This window comes from Paroedura picta, chromosome 7 (genome assembly GCF_049243985.1).
Source record: "Paroedura picta isolate Pp20150507F chromosome 7, Ppicta_v3.0, whole genome shotgun sequence".
NCBI lineage: Eukaryota > Metazoa > Chordata > Lepidosauria > Squamata > Gekkonidae > Paroedura > Paroedura picta.
Genome location: NC_135375.1, coordinates 30,456,698 through 30,476,438, shown reverse-complemented (window position 1 = coordinate 30,476,438; position 19,741 = coordinate 30,456,698). Strand labels below are relative to the sequence as shown.

General features: G+C 39.0%; 1 protein-coding gene across 11 annotated transcripts in view; it reads left to right on the top strand.

The window, feature by feature from the left end:
* Window positions 1-19,741, top strand: part of ADAMTS6 (ADAM metallopeptidase with thrombospondin type 1 motif 6) — a 140,356-nt gene that overhangs the window by 25,517 nt on the left and 95,098 nt on the right. For all 11 annotated transcript variants that reach the window (XR_013233055.1, XR_013233056.1, XR_013233057.1 and 8 more), the window contains 4 exons: window positions 4,667-4,835; window positions 6,424-6,641; window positions 8,436-8,519; window positions 9,063-9,208. Coding sequence is in view for 8 of the 11 variants with exons in the window: in XM_077347240.1 (XP_077203355.1) it covers window positions 4,667-4,835; window positions 6,424-6,641; window positions 8,436-8,519; window positions 9,063-9,208 (617 nt within the window). In the remaining 3 variants the exon portion in view is untranslated. The remainder of the gene's footprint in view (window positions 1-4,666; window positions 4,836-6,423; window positions 6,642-8,435; window positions 8,520-9,062; window positions 9,209-19,741) is intronic.

The window sequence follows — 19,741 nt, the reverse complement described above, 5'->3', positions numbered from 1 at the left end:
CAAGTACCCTCTTATAGCTAGGCATCTGTCATGAGCCTGTCATCATTAATGCTAATGTATAACTTGGCAAATTCACCTGTTTGTCTTGTGGAGTGATGTTGCCTTATTGGAGAAGAAGATTGATTAAGGCTATAATCCTGGAAACATATATTTACAGTAGTAACATAATCACAATAAATGGAATTTAGCAGATAGGAAGATAGTTTTAAAACTGTATGATATTTTAAAATGTCAAAGGTAGGAAGCCTAATATTAAATTAAGTTTCCACCTTACATAGGAAGATAAAAGATTGCTAAAGCAGCATCTTTTAGAAGTTCTTTATGGGAGGAAAAAGTTGAAGTAATTTCAAAGTAAATTAAATTATGATTGCCATTACTCTTGTTGCTGTTGTTGTTGTTACTGTTGTTAAATTTGTTACTCGCCTCACCCTGAAGGCTCAAGGCGAGTTATAGCAATAAAAACCCGATACATTAAAATCACAACACAAAAACATAGTAAATACAGTAAACCAAGATGCGGCAAAACATATGAACCTAGACTAACCCACCCCCAATACCCAACCGAGGGGGAGGAAGAATGAGAATGAGGGTGAGGGTGAATGTTGGTGAGGATGAATGAGAATGAGGGTGCAAGTTGGGTCTTAGCTACTGCTGCTATAGCTAGTATAGATATTAGATAATATGGGGGGGGGGCAGATCGACCTTGCGGCCCAGCCTCAACCACCGACCTGGCAGAAGAGTTCCGTTTTACAGGCCCTGCGGAATGCTGAAAGCTCCCACAGCTCCTCCGGGAGCTCATTCCACCAGGTTGGGGCCAGGACCAAAAAAGCCCTGGCCCTGGTTGAGGCCAGGTGCGCTTCTCTGTTAAATTTGGCTGTCCAAATTTCAATGAAGAATTTTTGCTTTGTTTTTATGGTGTGATCCTGTGAGTTGCTGATGAAATATTATAAAATCAAACAAATGACTGTTCTGATTGGAGTGTTGGCTGAGGAGATTCCCAGTCCTCAATGGCAATGAAAAGCAGCATGACAGCGGTGGAGCACACAGCTGGCCATCCCTGGTGGCCAGGTAGATCGCATGGCCCATGTGGAGGGGGTGGATAGCTGGCCAGAGTTAGGTGCTGAACTACCAACTCCACCTCTGGAGGAGTATGGGGCAGAGAAGAGCCTTTGACTGGCTCTCAGTAGGGCATGGTCCTCCCACTGAAGGCCAATCAGAAGCCTGGCATGTATTTGGAAGTACGGTTAGATTTTTATAGTTTATGATTCTATTGTGTTATTACCTGCCCTGAGCTCCATAGGAAGGGTGGGATACAAAAACAAAGTTTATTTATTTAGATTGTATCTTCCACCTGATCCTGAGGTCTAGGTTTTTCATCCACTCTTTAAATTTCAGAACCTTTGAGCTTGACATCTTCTGACTGTATACTGATAGAGAAGGTTAGGGAAATTTGTACCTGGAAGTTGGATGTAGTCAAATGAAGCCATTTTCCCATTGCATTTCTCAATAATACAGCAACATAAGACTTCAGTTAAAAGTGCATTTCAGATGTTTCCACCTTTCTTGATCCTGTTAATAGTTCTCTGTCTTGTCTTGAACTGCTGAAATCTTTCCTCAAGGGTTCATAAATCCTCTTGGTCCAAGAATCTTGCCACAAAACTCTCTTTTATTGGACTAAACCCTGATATCATTCAGGGCTTGGAACCTGCAATTGTTAAGTCCTACATCAAGAAGAATATCCAAGAAAGGGATTACTTGAACACATGGTCTCATGCCCGCAGGATATTCCTCCACCAAAATCACTGTCTTCCTTTGCTTTTTAACTCAGTTTTTTTAAAGCTTTCTTATTATCTCAATTGAATGCACAGTCCACTGCTATTTTGAAGGCAAGATTAAGAAAGATTCCTTAGTCAGACCACCTTTGTATTTTTTGCAGAGAAAATTGGTACATTAATACATATTTTATTGGAATATCCTCTTTATATTAGCCTTCAAAATAGGTTTTAAACACAATACCGAGATAATTTTTCATCTTTGTCATATCACAAGCTAAACAAAGTTTGAGTTAAGTGGCACCTTTAAGACCAACAACAAGATTTTGTATGAAGTGTGCATGCAGAACTTTGTTCTGGTTTTTCAGACCAACATGTCTACTTATCTGGGTCTTATCATTACAAACTAGTTTTACTCCTTTTATCTGACAGATTCCTTAATCCTTTACCCTAGCTGTTGCAAGATTTTTTCATTGGTTAAATGCTGTATCTGGATGATGCTATTTAACAAATGATTTTTTGACCATTCAGGACTTTTAGTCAAGGAGTTTTAATCAGATTAAAGAAAAGAGTTCAGTTAACATGCTTCTCTGTTATCAATTGAGATGTTGTTGTTGTTGTTAGGTGCAAAGTCATGTCCGACCCATTGCGACCCCATGGACAATGATCCTCCAGGCTTTTCTGTCATCTACATTCTTCGAAGTCCATTTAAGTTTGCACTGACTGCTTCAATGACTCCATCCAGCCATCTTATTCTCTGTCGTCCCCTTCTTCTTTTGCCCTCAATTGCTCCCAGCATTAGGTTCTTCTCCAGGGAGTCCTTCCTTCTCATGAGGTGGCTAAAATATTTCAGTTTCATCTTCAGGATCCGGTCTTTTAAGGAGCAGTCAGGCCTTATCTCCTCTATCTATCCACAGTATCAATTGAGATACTGTTGGTAAAGTATAAGTTTTGCATTTACTGTCTTGAATTAACGGGTACCTGCCACCTTTAATTACTTTAATTAATTACCACATGCTGCCAGCTGGGTGACCTCGGGCTCACCACGGCACTGATAAAGCTTGTTCTGACCGAGCAGTAATATCAGGGCTTTCTCAGCCTCACCCACCTCACAGGGTGTCTGTTGTGGGGAGAGGAAAGGGAAGGTGACTATATGCTGCTTTGAGCCTCCTTCGGGTAGAGAAAAGCGGCATATAAGAACCAACTTCTTCTTCTTCTTCCTCCTCCTCTTCCTCCTCTTCCTCTTCTTCTTCTTCTTCTTCTTCTTCTTCTTCTTCTTCTTCTTCTTCTTCTTCTTCTTCTATACAAGGTCATTTACCTTGGTATTCCTTACCACACCAGTGTACTATTGACTATCAGGGGTGGGTTTGCTTCCTTATTGTACTTTTACACATTCAAGTGCTGTTGTATCCCCACCATATTTATTTATGTTTTTAAATATTAAACCATGCATACACTCATCTTAAACATTTGACAGTAAGAACCAGCTCAATAGCTATGATCTTTATGTGGAGCATTTCTATTGCTTTCTGACACTACTAGTGGATGTTGCTGAGAAAGTTGGCGTTGTCTCACCCTTCCCCACCACCTACATAGGAAATTGCGTGGAAGGGAACAGTGTTCTTAATCCCCCAGAACTTTCTAAAATATACAAGTGTATAGATAACCCATGCAAATAATGCCTGTTTGTCTCAACTTGCACAAAGTGGCATAGTGTTGGGCTTTGCCTTCTGGATAAAACAGAGAGAATCTATTTAATAATTCCTTTGAACACATCTTTTAATAACAAATGTCTCATTTATTAAACCATTTATGGAAATAATTTTATTGTGTCATATCAACATCACTATGTACATTATCTAAAATGTTTAGTTGAAATTGCTTTGGTTTGACATTTTATAGATGTGAACTATATGGTTTTAAACATGGGTTTTGTGGAATAAAATTGACTACAGTTTGTTCACACTGAGTTCTTTTCTCCCACAACTTTGCAAAAGGAGTAGAACACATACCCAAGGTGGTCTTGGACATTAATGGTGTATATGAAATAGGATTATTAATGCTTACTCATTTTCTCCAAGGAGAGAGAGATATTCCCATATCAGGACATATTTCCGTGGCAGGGGTGTAAAGGACCCCATTCTAAATGCTAATGATAGCATTTGGGATAACAATCTAGAAAGCACAGATAATTCATGAACATTTTTATGTTTCTTCATTTTAATACTGTGCTTGGAAAATAGACTTGGGTAATATTCAGGTGTCATGAACAAAACACAGTGATGTTTTGTTTCTTAAAATGAAAAGAACAATGTCATTTGGCTTGTGCACTCCTGCCTTCTATCTTTGTTTCCTTGTATACTGAGAATGAAGATCTTTGGATTTAGGACACCACTATTCTAATTGTAATTTGGTCAAATTGGGCACTTTGACAAACTATGGTTTTTTTCTTACCCCCCTACCATGGTTTAATTCAAGTTGGAACGCTGGCTTGTAGGATGTAAACAAGCCACAATTTATTGAAGCATTCTCCTGATGGACCTCCTGATGACACCTGGGTTTTGGCCACAGTGTCCATTTCAGCACCGGAGGGTTTGCACCAGGCTGCAGGCTGGAGTTTGAGCCGGGCAGGTTGCCCCGCCTCTTCCTGCTCCTGCATGGGAGAGCTCTTGACCTGGTACATTTCTTCCACCCCGGATTTGTGCTCCCACATGGCAGCCAGGACAGCAAAGTTCCCAGTTCAGAAACAGACTCTGACACAAAGAGTAAGGAACAAATTTTACATCAGAATAGCAATTTTACTTCCCTGCAAGTTAAATATTTTGTATGCGAAAACAAAGACATTTATACATTTATACTTTGAGTAACTTGTCCTTTTTCCTTCTTTTTTTAAGCATGGTGTTATTGCTACAGAAGATGAAGAGTATTTTATTGAGCCACTAAAAAACATAACTGAAAATTCCAATCATTTTAGTTATGAAAGTGGACATCCTCATGTTATTTATAAAAAGTCTGCCATGTATCACCGACTCTTCTATGATCATACGTATTGTGATGTTTCAGGTAAATAAATCAGAACTCCAATAGTATCTTCAATCCTTTAAAATAATATGATTTATATTTTCATGCAGCAGAAGAAATATCTTGGATTCTATTAGAATAAGTTTGCCGATATAATTGTTTAATTGTACCATGGAATCTTAAAGTAGTTGTTGGGCTCGGGTGGAAAATAAATCCTTTTTAAAGAGTGAGAAGTTGTCTTGAAATCTGCAATAAACTGTTTCTGCCTAACAGCTTCTATATATAAAACTGTTCATATGTCTCCTAAAATTTATTTCACATTTCTTAGTATGATGTAAGTTTTTTCTACAATTGATGATAATCATTCATACTGAAACACTGTATGTTTGAGAGTGTTGTGCAAGTTTTAAAAGGAAATAAATAAAACAGCTGATATTAGGATATGGGGCTATTTTTTAAGGTATTATTAATTTCCTACTGAAATAGTATTGTTGTACTATTGTTACAGTGTAGGAAATGAGGCTGGCTTTCCAAAACAGAACACAGTAATAAGGTATCCCATTAGGCTAGCCCTGGGCCATGTGTGTCTTTAGATCTTATCTGACTTATGCTGTGTTGCCCCTATTACTGAAATAGCATAAGATTCAGCTAATCCCTTTTCTGACATGCATTTTCATTAAGTAACAGAAGCTCACTTCTGTTACAGACACTTACTGAATAAGAAATTCTTCAGCACAATATTTATCATACAGGATTCAAGTTTTATTGCTTTACTGTGCGAAAATATAAGCTATGATTTTTTAATTATTTAAAAGCAGTTATTTTATAACTGGGTGTGAAAACTCTAGCTATTTCAGTTAACCCTATTTCTGAGCAAGCATGACAAAGTTACTGATGTGCTCAATGTGAGGACAATGCCTTATTATACTCAAACTGATATCAAAACATCGTAAAAGTACCATTTATATGTATATATATTCTTGCTGCTGCTTACTGTCACGCTAACATTATGCGTGCAAATTTGTGGAGGCTGTACATCATGCACAGACTTAAATTAAGTCAGCACATACACACCAGAAAATACAAATTAAATTCTTTATTTTGGCCAGAATCATGGGATTATATACCTGCTTTACATAGCCTTTTTTGTCACCTTGTAAAATATGTGTGCATCCAAGAGATAGAGGTATGTTCCATTTTTTGGGGTGGTAACCACAGACGTATCCACAAACATACTTTGAAACATGAATTGCTACACAAATATTTAACCATGTAAAAGCTGAAACAAAGTGATTGGAAGTCCGTGTGTGGATTCATACCTCTGGTACAGTGATGAAAAACAGCCTTTGAGAAGAACTTGGTCACACATACATAGTGTGATGCTAAGCAAACTTATATCCTTCTAAGTCCCCTGCATTCACCCTTCTAAGACTACTGAAGGGTGTAATTCTGCTTGCCTATTACACTGCTAGACTTTTTATGTCAAATAAGGCTGTTGAGCATTATCTGGTGAAAACCCAGGATGGGTTTATGAGAAGATAGGGTTTAATTTCTGCTTATAGTACAAGTACTCCTTTAAGAATCTGGAAAATAGCAAACTATTTGATGTCACTAATTATTTGATTCCTAGAAGACCTCACAGGAAGCAAAAAACTTTTGTGGATGAACAATACCTTTGGTATTCCAACTTCACGTCCAGTTAATCACTCATTAAGTAGTCCTCAGCGGCAGAAGAGATCAGTAAGCACTGAACGTTTTGTGGAGACGCTGGTAGTAGCAGACAAAATGATGGTGGGATACCATGGTCGAAAAGATATTGAGCATTACATTTTGAGTGTCATGAATATTGTAAGTTTGATCCATCTACATGTTAATATAGCTCGTTTTAACACTGTAGGCATTAACGATGTTAGATTTAAAAATTTTAAAAAATTATATGCAGCTATTTTTAATCCAAGATATTCTCCAAGTATAGTTAGCTCACTTCTAGGTATTGTTACTAGTAATAGTTTCTACTGTGTTTGTTACTGAGAAGCAAATTTCTCATTAGTGGTCTCTTGCCATGTTTTTGGTACATTCTGAATGGACATCACACTAAAATCATTGCTCCCAGCCAATTATCTACTTGAAATGGCTGATAATGTTCACAAGTAAATCCACTTGGGGTAGGCATGCTAGCAGACTGAAGTAGGAAGCGGTTTCTAATTTAATAAATCTCCCATGTAAGTCAAAAGGATTCTCTTTTAAGAATGAAATTGACTGTAACTGTATCTGAGGAATGCTGCAGTTAGCAAGGCAGTGTTCTGACCTGCTATATCGAGTGGTAGGCTGGAGTCTTTCCTGAACCAAATCTGTTCCTGAGTAAACAGTTTGGCGTATTCTTTAGCACTGCAGGCTGAGGCATTTATAGGTAATTTCGGTGTTACTTGCAGGTAATTTTGTTGAGAAAGGGTTGCAGAGACGCAGAACACTGTGGGAATCTACTCTGACAAGAAAGGGCAGGCTGCCTCATCTAGTCTCAGAAATAAATTTTGGAAGGAAAACTAGTATATAGCATTTGATATAAATACTGTCACTTCCGCAGAGAAAATAACAGGCAACAACTTAGAAGCAAATGCAAGAATTAGAACCATATGTCATGGTCACACTTTCTTAGGTTCCACATAGAGGCTTAACACCTTTCAAGGACTTTTCAGTGTAAAGCAGAATTGCTTTTCTAGTAGACATGAATAAATATTTCAGTCCTGCTTAGTGCAGTCTTCATTCACTATTCACTGTTATTGCACTGTCTACTGAACTGCAAGGTTTAAAAAAGTTTCTTCAGCAGTTTCTTCTCTTTTTATGATGCTGCAGAATTGTGGAGATAGGGTTCCCTGTGCTATCGTTTTTATCATTACTGGAAACTGGCAACATGCATTCTGTGTTCGGATAGCAGTAACTTGTTGCGCTGCAATGCAGTGAGTGAAGAAGAGCCCTAAGCCCTATAGACCAGGGGTAGGCAACCTGTGGTCCTCCAGATGTCAATGGACTACAATTCCCATGAGCCCCTGACAGCAAACATTGGCAGGGGCTTATGGGAATTGTAGTCCATGGAAATCTGGAGGACCACAGTTTGACTACCCCTGCTATAGACCCATTGTACATGGCAGTGGCTGTGTTGAGACACCGGTGATTCTTTGCAACTGGACAGTTAGCCCCGTTGCCTCCCTTGTTGGGGGAAGATTTTCCCTGCCACACCCAGTCTGCCCCTGATTACTGCTTCCACATGAGGCAGCCAGGGCGGAGGGGCATTTTTTGTCCCTTTCAGGACGCCGAAGGCAGGAGAGGAGTTGGGCCTGGCCTGCAATAGATCCCATTGGTGCCTGGAGCGGCATTTATTATAACGTTTCAGAACAATGTTGTGGGATGGGATCAGGTTTATTAAGGGAATGGCTGTAATGTTTAGGATGACGCTGATTGGGGTCAGGGAAAACTCTCCTTCCTTTCTCATCCTGCCTTTCCAACTTGAAAGGTCTTTACCTAGTATAACAAATATTCTGCACTGAATGAAAACTCATTGCCTCACCAAATTATTTTCAAACATACAACATTTGCATATGTTTTTGTCTGACTTTGTGTCTTTTCTTATTTTCTGGAGGTCAGGTTGCCAAACTTTATCGTGATTCCAGCCTAGGAAACGTTGTGAATATTATAGTGACTCGTTTAATTGTCCTCACAGAAGATCAGGTAAGAAGAAGTTGTCATATGCCCAGTTGCTTAACCTATGCCATCTAGTTATTACAAAATTCATCCCATTATTGTTTAGAAAAATATTATTTAGTAATAAAGTTTATCTGCAGAAATCTGTGATCTAAAGTTAGAGGAGCTTAGAAAGATATTCATTTAAAATGGTTAACATTTTACTTGTATTTGGTGAATGTTTCATATTTGGGAGACTAGAAAGTTGTTGTTGTTCCTGTTTCTGTATTTTGAAACTTTAAGCACTGCTGTGCTTTCCCCCCACATATTTGTGTGTGTAGAGGAAAAGCTAATGCTTAAAACTAGTTTATAGTTTTTACTTTTGACAAAATCATATTCAAGTACTGACGTGAAATTGATAAAATGTTTGCACAAAATAAACTGTAGTTCAGATTGAACAGAGATAAAGTTTGGCAAGAAGAAATTATTCCTAGAAATCACTGCCTCTAATTATAGATCAGATTTAGACTTCAGAACCGCTGACCCTAGTAATTTGTTTGGAACATTTCTGGTATGCATGTTGTATTGCAGCCAAACTTGGAGATAAATCACCATGCAGACAAGTCCCTTGATAGCTTCTGTAAGTGGCAGAAATCCATTCTATCTCACCAAAGTGATGGAAACACCATTCCAGAAAATGGAATTGCCCACCATGATAATGCGGTCCTTATTACTAGGTATGGTTTGTTGAAATTCTCTCATTTCTTCTATTTTCTTTTTCTCATTTATTTGCTTTCGCAATCACACAACAAAAGAAAACTAGAATTGAAGTGTTTGCATTTTTAGTAATGCATAGGGTAGAAATATTGCTTACGTTCAATTTTGTAAGAAAACATTAGGTAGTAGATTAAACGACTACTTTCCTTTCAGTGGAGGAAAACATCCAAAGTTTACATTGTTTTCAGCTTTAATTTTGTTAAATGTAGCAATAATATAATCTTGAAATGAATGTGATTATCTGTATACACAATGCTTTTTGAACAGAATATTTTAAAATAATGTAGAAGAGTTGGATCATATATGCCACTTTTCTCTATCTGAAGGAGTCTCAAAGTGGCTTACAGTCACCTTCCCTTTCCTCTCCCCACAACAGACACCCTGTGAGTTGAGTGAGGCTGAGAGAGCCCTGATATCACTGCTCGGTCAGAACAGCTTTATCAATGTAGGGGAGCGCAGAATCGAACCCCACTTGCCAGATTAGACGTCCGCACTCCCAACCACTACACCAAACAGAGTAAAAGAAAAATAAAGGCTAATTATAATGCAGTTGATTTGTTTCTAAAGTTTTAGCACAAAATATTATAGAACATATTCTTAGCTGGCACTAATTAGAGATACTTCCATGAGGTAGCAAATTTAATGCCAATTTTTTTAAAAGGTGATGTAGGAAATTACAGGTCAGTGAGCATAACATCTTTTCCAGGTAAATTGATAGAACTATTACTAAACATAGAATTATTAAGCTCTTAAAAAAAACCCAGTGTATTCTGGAAGAATCAGTTTGGCTTTTTAAAAGGAAACTCCTTTCTAAACCAGTCTTTTGGAATTTTTCTAGAGGGGTAACAGACAATATATTTGGATTTTCATAAATCTGTTAATCAGGTTCCTTACCAAAGGCTGCTGCGTAGACTATTATGGGATAAAATGTTGTTTTGGATTAAAACTGGTTTATACAACCAGAAGCAGGGAGGAGCTGTGTATATGACACCAAATAGCATTAAGGTGCTGGAACTTATCTTCAAGGCCATATGTGGACAGGATCCTGCGTACCTCAAGGACTTACTTACTTACATCCCTGAAGAGTGACACACTCTATCTACTCCAACAATCTGGTGATTCCTACACCCAAAAAAATCTCCATGGCCTCGACTAGAGCCAGAGACTTTTCATCCGTGCCCCCAACCTGGTAGAACAAGCTCCCTAATGAAATCAAGGTCCTAATAGAACTATAGGAGCTCTTCTACCATGCTTTCAGATGAGACAAGTGTCAAGGAACCTCTATAGCTGGTCCCCTGCCAGGCAGTACAACATTCAATGTGTCAGCACCATTACTGACAGGTAATGATTATCCCTCTTCAACTATTGTGATTACCCAAATGTTGTTATTGTTATAACTGTTATACTTGTTATAACTTATACTGTTTTTACGAATTCATACCATTCCAAATATTTCAATGTATCTTCCCATTCCCCACTGGTTCTATGTACACTGCTTCAAGATATCACAATGTGGGGCGGTATATAACTTGCATAAATAAATAAATAAATAAATAAATATTTTAAATTTTTAAACAATTGTTCAGAATGGTGCATTGTTCAGAATGGTGCATTCTGAAGAGATTTTGTAAACGTCTATCATGTCACCCTTCAGTCATCAATTCTTCAAGTGAAAGAGCTTGACCTCTTTAATCTGTCTTCAGTGGAAAGGTGTTCTGTCCCCTTAATCCTTTTATTTGTTCTTTTCAGCACCTTTTCCAATGCTCCAATATATATATGTATTGAGATGCAATGACCACAACTATATACAGATTCCAGATGAGGTAGCACCATAGATTTATACAGAGGTATTTGATACTGGCTGATTCTACCAAGCCCATCTCGAGGTGCTAAAATTGACCTTCAAAACCCTATGCTGCTTACTGCTTGACTATTTGTCCCCTTCTTAATAATAGTATAGCATTTACTCTTTTTTATTGCAGTCACACATTGAGTCAACATCTTCAATGAGTTATCTGCCATGATTTCAAGATCTTTCTTGGATCTTTCTTCTGGTAACTTACCACCAATTTGTATCCCATTAATGTATATTTATAGTTAGGGTTTTTGGCACCAGTGTTTTTTTGCCACATTGATGGCCACTCGCTTAGCCTCAACAGATCCCTCTGGAGCGCCTCACAGTTCTCCTTGGTTCTCACCACCCTGAAAAACCTAGTGTGACTTCATTGCTTACTTCCAACTCCAAATAATTAATGAACAAGTTAAAAAGCACCGCACCTAGTACTGAGCCCTGCAGTACCCTACCGCTTACCCACTTCTGCTGTGAATACAGTCATTTTATACTCGCTCTCTGTTTCCTGTTAATTAATCAGTTTTTAATCTACAAGAGTTTACATAGGAGCCTTTGATGAAGAACTTTATTAAAAGCTCTGTGGAAACCCCCCCCCCCAAGAATTCTAAAATGTTAGTGAGACAAGATCCTCTCTTACAGAAGTTATGCTCTTGATCAGTGTGCCAATTTACCCAATATAGACATTAAAATAACTAACCTATAATTCCCCTGATCTCTTCTGCTACCTGTTTTAAAGGTACCTGTAAGCTACCTTTCAGTATTGGGAATGGAGGCAGATTTTACTGATTACATTTTTGTAAGGAGATTCACAAGTTTGCGTTTGAATTCTTTCAGAGCTGCTGGATGTATACCATCTGAGCCTGGAGATTTTTCAGTTTTTAATTTGTTTATTGGTTATAGCGGTGCTCCCCAACACCGGGCCGTGGCCCGGTACCGGGCCGTGGAGGCCTCGGTACCGGGCTGCGGCAGGGGGGAGGGAGGCGCGGGTGTGGGTACCTCAATAGGGGTGCCTTCCAACATCTTGACCGTCAAAATGGCAAATAAACACTGGCAAGCATTATTTGGATACTTCCTTAAATGCCATAAATAGCTCTGTGGGCCTTAGGTGTCATTCCTGATATCATTCTGTAGTCTTGCCATTAGAAATTAAGTGCATAGTTGAGGATCTTCCTTTTGAGGGCTCAGCCTTGCCTTACATTGCAGCAAGCAAGCTTAGCATACTGCAAGACCTCGTCACTGCAATGATTGGCTGGGCTCCTCTAGGGAGCCTAGCCATTGGTCTGCCTCCCTCCCCCTCCCCTTTGCCCTGGAGGAGTTGGGGCAAAGACAGGAAAGACAGAGCGGGAAAGCTAAGGCAGTTCCAGGCTGTCTGTGTCCCTTTAGACTTTTAACGGTCATCTGAAGCACACTTCAGCGATTTGGACAAGCGCATTTCAGCTCTGTTTCTCTATGGGGCTTTCTAGTTTGGATCGTATTCGGCTGATCAGAGATTTTTTGGCTGGAGTGGTCTGAAGTGCACATGCCTAGTAGCCAGTAGGGATTTGTTCCTGTCAGGCTTATGTCATTTCGTTTTTAATTGGCTAAGAGGTTTGTTAGATCGTGGGGATGCTTTAGATTTTGTAAATATGGATTTTAGTATGACATTTGATAAGATTCCCCATAATGTTTTGATAGCAAGTTGGAGAACTGTATATTAGATTTTAAGATGGTAAAATAGATAAGGAATTGGTAAGATATTCACATCCAAAGACTGGTAGCTAATGCCTTATTTTCTGATTGAAGTGTAGTTTTTGGGCCCAGTACTTTTAAATCATAGAATTATAGAAGAATCATAGAATCATAGAGTTGGAAGGGGCCATAAAGGCCATCTAGTCCAACCCCTTGCTCAACGCAGGATCAGCCCTAAGCATCCTAAAGCATCCAAGAAAAGTGTGTATCCAACCTTTGCTTGAAGACTGCCAGTGAGGGGAAGCTCCCCACCTCCTTAGGCAGCCTATTCCACTGCTGAACTACTCTGACTGTGAAATTTTTTTTCCTGATATCTAACCTATATCGTTGTTTAAATCCATTACTGCGTGTCCTTTCCTCTTCAGCCAATGGGAACAGCATCCTGCCCTCCTCCAAATGACAACCTTTCAAATACTTAAAGAGGGCTATCATGTCCCCTCTCAACCTCCTTTTCTCCAGGCTGAACATTCCCAAGTCCCTCAACCTATCTTCATAGGGCTTGGTCCCTTAGCCCCAGATCATCCTCGTCGCTCTCCTCTGTACCCTTTCAATTTTATCTATGTCCTTCTTGAAGTGAGGCCTCCAGAACTGCACACAGTACTCCAGGTGTGGTCTGACCATTGCCGTATACAGTGGGACTATGACATCTTGTGATTTTGATATTATGCCCCTGTTGATACAGCCCAAACAGCAATTTTCATCAGCAATCTAGATGAGGGCATGAAAGAACTATTCATTACATTTGCAGATGACATCAAATTAGGTGGGATAGTGAACACCCTGGAAGATAGAGATAAAATACAGTCAGGCTTTGACTTCTTGGGAAAATGGGCAGATGTGAGCAAGATGTGGTTTAATAGAGATATATGTAAGGTTTTGCATCTGGGTAGTGAAAATGTTATGCATATGTACCAGATGGAAGATACTGTTCTGGGTTAATGGGATCTTGTGGGTTTGGTGGACTGCAAATTGAATATGAGTAGTCAGTGAGATGCAGCAGCAAAGAAGGCAGATTTGGTCTTAGAGTAAAGCAACAAATGCATAATGTCTAGGTCATGAGATTGATAGTACCACTGTATACTGGACTGGTCAAACTCCTTTTGGTATATTGCGTCCAGTTCTGGAGGCCTTTTTATAGAATGGAGATAGAATCTTTAGACCAGATGTAGAAGAGAGCAATTAAAAATAATTGGAAATAAGCCTTATTGAGAGAGGTTGTGTGGATTTGGAATGCTTAGCCTTGAGAAGAGGAGGTTGAGGGAGGATATGCTTACTCTTTTTATGAAGGTCAGTTATTTAAAGGAGAATAGGGTGCTATTTCAGTTAGCAGTGAAGGATAGGATCATAATAATGGGTATAAATTAGGGTGAGGAGAGATTGGTGTGATGTAGGAAAAACCTTTAAACAATAAGACCAGTTTAGTGGTGAAATCAAGTAGTATAGAGATGTGGGTTTTTGGAGGTATTGGAAAGATTGAATTTGTCAGGGATGCTACAGGTCATCCTGCTTTTTGCAGGGGGAGGGGTTAGACTGGTGGTGTTTAGGTACCTTCTTATGATATTTTAAAGCTAAATTTTATTTATTTTAAATCACTAAACAAGTAGGAAAGAAATAGTCTAATAGACTAAATCATCAGATTTTAAGAAAAAGCCCCAGTTTTCATTAAATTCTTCAGGGGGTCTTCTGTTCATCCAGCAATCTCCTAAGAGTCTGCCTGTTTGAGAACGATTTTGGTCTTCTTATTTAGTCTGTAGCCAGCCACCTGTCCGAATTCACTTAAACGGTTAATCAGCTTTGGGATTGATGTTCTGGGTTCTGTCAAGATAGCTTCTAATATTGTACTCTTCTTCACTATCAAGTTTTATTCCAATGATTGTCTTGTCTTATTTCGACTGCCAGTGCTTCTAGGATCAAGTGGAATAATAATGGTGAAAGTAGATACCCTTGTCTTGTTACTTTACTATTTCAAGCTTATCTTCAACAATCATACTGTTCACCAAAACTTTTGCTTCCTGTTTGCAATAAATTGACTGGACCCATTTCAAATAATTTTCTTCACAGTCCATTATTTGTAACATATCCTTAGGAAAATCTGGGGAAATATTGACAGAGGCCAAACAGTGGCAAAGAAAAGTTTTTTGAAGAATTCTTTCAACCTGGACTTTGCTGATGGTGAAGTTTCTGACCCATTGATTGATAGAAAAGACAAAAGGAGTTTAGATGCCAAAAGCTGCACAGTTATTTAAAACAGATGTCATTGATGGACACCTGAGAGATAGGAACAAATCCAAAAGAAATTATACTTACTTCTCAGAAAATCACCAGACATATTCAGTCATTTGTAAGAGGTTCTCTCCCCTTTTGAGCTACAGGCTCAGTTCAGGGTGAAAAGAGGTATTTATTTAAAGCAGTTCTACTCCACCTTTCCATCTGGGTAAGATCCCCAAGGCAGTGAGCATCAGAACATTGCAACATTGAAACAGTGAACTTCAAAACATTTCAACATTAAAGCATCAAGACATTAAAACAGCATTAAAAGTTATTTTAATATAAGTTAGAAGACAGTGATAAGAGTCAATAATAAACTGTAGACAAACCTTCCAATTGAAGGAGTTCCAAGGTTTGGTGTCGCCACCAAGATGGGGCACCTGAAGCAGAGCTAGAAATGACCAGAGTGTTGGGTCGGTTCATATGGGAGGAGGCAGTCAAGCAGTATGTGGAGAAATGAGTGTGTCCAGAGGATGGCTATGAAGGTGGTAAGGGGTTCAGAGACCAAATCGTATGAGGAAAGGTTGAGGGAGCTTGGTCTGTTTAGCTTGGAAAGAAGACGACTAAGAGGTGATATTATGACCAAATACTTGAAAGGCTGTCATATAAAAGATGGAGCAGAGTTGTTTTCTGTTGGCTCAGTGGGTTGAAATTAATTCATTTTTTTTTTGGTGAAACATCTGGAAGAAGTTCCTGACAGTTAAGAGCAGTTCCTGAGTGGAACAGGGTTGCTTGGGAGGTGGTGAATTGTCCACAAGAGGTTGCTTAAAAGCTCTCTTACCACATTTTGTCTGCTGTGAAGATAACCTGGTTCGACATGTTCTGATTCCCCTCATTTTTCGCCCTGTAGTGAAAAAATTATTATTCTGGGGTTGGTGCTCAATTTTCAGACATGTAGCATTATTTTCTGATGAGGTATGCCTGCCACAAACAGATCCTTAGTTTCTATTGCAAAAAGCACAAGAGGGTTGTCTTAAGATAGCTTTGACCCAAATATTCCCATGGCTTTAATTTTTGTCCCTGGAACTCCCAGAATCATCCTGAAGCTAGAGGCCAACTTTGAATATCATACCTCTATTTTCTGATAAGTTGTACCTGTCTCAAATGGACTGAAAGGCCAATTATTTTATGACTAGAGATTCATGGTAGCCTCAAGCAAAATGATTTTTATTCTGATATACTTAGTTTGGCTCCGGGTCATAAGGGGAGACAGATCGAATCTCTATCTGGGGGCCCATGATGGCGCTCAGCCATCTTGGTTTCAGAGTATACAATTCTTTCTGGAGTTGGTCTCATGTGTCTTAAAAGATGCTATGAAGGGATAGAGCAAGACTATTAATGCAGTGCTTCTAAAGTACAAATTTGCCTAACAAAAATATGCTGTATTTATATATTTACTTCCTTTATAACATGTATTACTTCCCAAAGTATTGTACAACACCCATTATAGCCTCATAATAAACCCAGTGAAGAGACTCACCCAAGGTCACACATCAAGCTTCCTTGTTAGAGTGGGGATCTGAACTTAGGATTTTCCAATTTTAGCCCACTTAATACACAGTGATAGTTCTCAATGAATGGATCTTGATGTCCTTTCCCGGTTTCCACATAAATTTTAAAATCTGTCAGGACTGAGCATACCAGACATAGGTGCAGCACGAGCAGCTTTTGTGCTCAGCTCACACATGCTAGGAATCCCGAGATTCCAAGGCCTAGATGCGATTAGGTAAAGGTAAAGGTATCCCCTGTGCAAGCACCGGGTCATGTCTGACCCTTGGGGTGACGCCCTCTAGCGTTTTCATGGCAGACTCAATACGGGGTGGTTTGCCAGTGCCTTCCCCAGTCATTACCGTTTACCCCCCAGGAAGCTGGGTACTCATTTTATCGACCTCGGAAGAATGGAAGGGTGAGTCAACCTAGAGCCGGTTGCTGGGATCGAACTCCCAACCTCGTGGACAGAAAGCTTCAGACAGCATGTCGCTGCGTTACTACTCTGCGCCACAAGAGGCTCCTTAGATGCGATTATGGCAGGCAAATTAAATAGTTAGCCAAAGCAGTCCTCCTCTCATTGCTGGAGCTGGTGTCATTTAGTCTGACAATATACTGCAGACTGAAAAGCCACTTAGAAAGCCCTTGGGAAAGTTAATTATCCACATATTTTAAAATAATCGTCAAATATGCATTTCAAGTTGTTCACTGTTTAAGAAGAAAATGGTTCTACAGTCTGGTAATTGGTAGGAGTGTTGGTTCAGAGATAAGTGTCAAAGATCTGTTTTATATTAGATTAGATTAAATTAGATAAGGAGATCCTGCTTAAACTCATGTCAAAACATTATTAAACAAAAGAATATACAAGAAACTGCTGTCCTTAAAATGCTTCCCCACCTCAGACTCTTTTCTAGTGGGCATTGTGCCAGGAGAACACTTGGAGGATCAGAATATTTGCAGGCAGCAATTGCTCCTTTGTATATAAATTATCTTTTTTTTTGTTTAACTTTAAAGAATTAATGTTACTATTTCTCAGACCCAGTAAATGTTAATAAAAGCCTACATTTGTTTGGACATAAGATATACAGAATTAAGTTAAATTGTAAGTAGGATCTGCACTGGTACTTTGATTGTTAGAAAGATACCTAGATTTTCATTTGTGAAGAATTAATTATCAACTAGATGACATTTTTTTTCTGTGTGAAAATCTGAAGGACATTCTGCATAAAATAATTTCCATGTAATATTTGATGTCAGTAGGTAACTGACACTGGAATTTTTTTTCGATGGGTAGGGAGAATTTTGAATTCAAAATTGTTGGAAAATACCGTAATATATTCCATGATGATATTATAGTTTTTGAAACATAATATTGCAAGCTTGTGAATTTAAACAGAATAAATTCTCATGTTACCTCCCTCCACTTTGATTTTTCTTTATTCTTTCCACATTTGGTTGTTTCCACATGGGGGTATATGATGAATCCCCTGCACACTTCCCCGCACTGGGGTAAAATTCTCCCTCCTACAAAAATAAAATTCTGTTCTCTCACTGCCAAAAGTAGTATGGTTACTTCATTGTAGGTAATCAAGCTGGCTGCCCCATCCTGTCACTGATAGATAATTTAGCTTTTAACTCATCCCTGGAACGATAAGGTAAGATTATAGGAGCTCTATTTTATAAACCCCTTTTCAATGGCACTTGAGACAGTGGTAAAGTCGAACCAAAGAAAATATTTTATTAAATATGCAGGGAAATGTAAAATGGAATGTGGAAAAACTTTGTTGTAGAAGTTCAGTAGTTGTACAGCTTTCAGAGGGTTTTGAAATGTACAGAAGCTTTTTCCTTGGTTTCTTTGTAAGAGTGTATGGGAAAATAATGCGGAAGATATTGCTACGAGGAGTTAGTGACAGGCTTTTGTCCTTTCTCACACCACGTAGCTCTGTTCCTTCCATTGTGTATGGGTTCTGAAAGCAGGCGTTGCTTTTAGCTATCTTGCTAAAATGCAGCTGTAAGCGGCAGGTATTGCTCATATATAAACATGTTTATCTCAACCTTTTGAATCTGGACATAGGAAGCTGGGTGAAGATTCACATGATCTCAGCTCTTTAACAGGTGGTGCGTTATAATTGGGAGACATCACGGGCCTCTGTTTTCCTTATGAAAAATATTCCTAATATATGACGTATTGGGTAGTAAGAGACACCCCCCCCCTGTTTGGGGCTTTTAGTTGTAGTTTAAAAACTAGTTTTTAGTTGAACACTGGGAACTCTGTGTAGGTTGGGCCCAGACGCTGTACATCCCTGGCCAGGGGTCACAATTTCTGCGGCTGACCGGGGTCCTAGTGGCTGATTAGAAATTAGAAAATGGCTTATTAGTTGAGTATGAAAGGGTGTTATTGGATTTGATGCTGATTGATGTAACTGTGAAAATCTGTTTTGCAATTGCCTGCTAATCATACTAAATAAATCACAACCCATGTACCTCTACACCAGTGTGCTTATTGCTTTCAAATCCTAATAAAAGAACTATTTGCCACTGTGACTTGGCAAGACAGAGAGTAGTTTGGTTCTTTGATTTCTTTCCTCCTGTTTAGTCTGATTGGGAGTTTCATAGCTCAATTCACTCTCCCAATTCAGTGCACAGTTCACTCTTCCAAACACTATTCCCAGTTCTCTTGTCTGTGCAGATCTGCTTTTAGCTTAGGCTGAATCCAGACTGTTTAATCAAAGCTGTGTCTTCTGTCTAAATTATTCTCTGAGTAGATATTTTAGCAGCTAAGGCTCAGACTGGTCTCTTGACACAGGTCTGTCAGAAAAAAACTCAATTCCCTCAGCATGCCGCTCTCATATAATTTCTCTAACACCTGTTGCTGGCCAGTTAGAGCACTTAGACGAGCCTGTCACTCAAGCTCTCTGACACAGTGAAGAATTAACCCTTCACTTCTTGGTTCCTTGATATTCTAGAAATTTGAGGTTTATCTTTAAAGTACTGTCAGTCACAAGGTGGTTTCCTGTTGTGAACTCTTTACTATGGCAAATGCAGAACAACTTACATTGGTAATTGTGAATCCACCTGGAATTTCTTTGGTTTTCCCCATCCCCTCTCATTGTGCCCACCATATCCTCCATGTACTGTCAGAGGGCTTCTTCCTAGG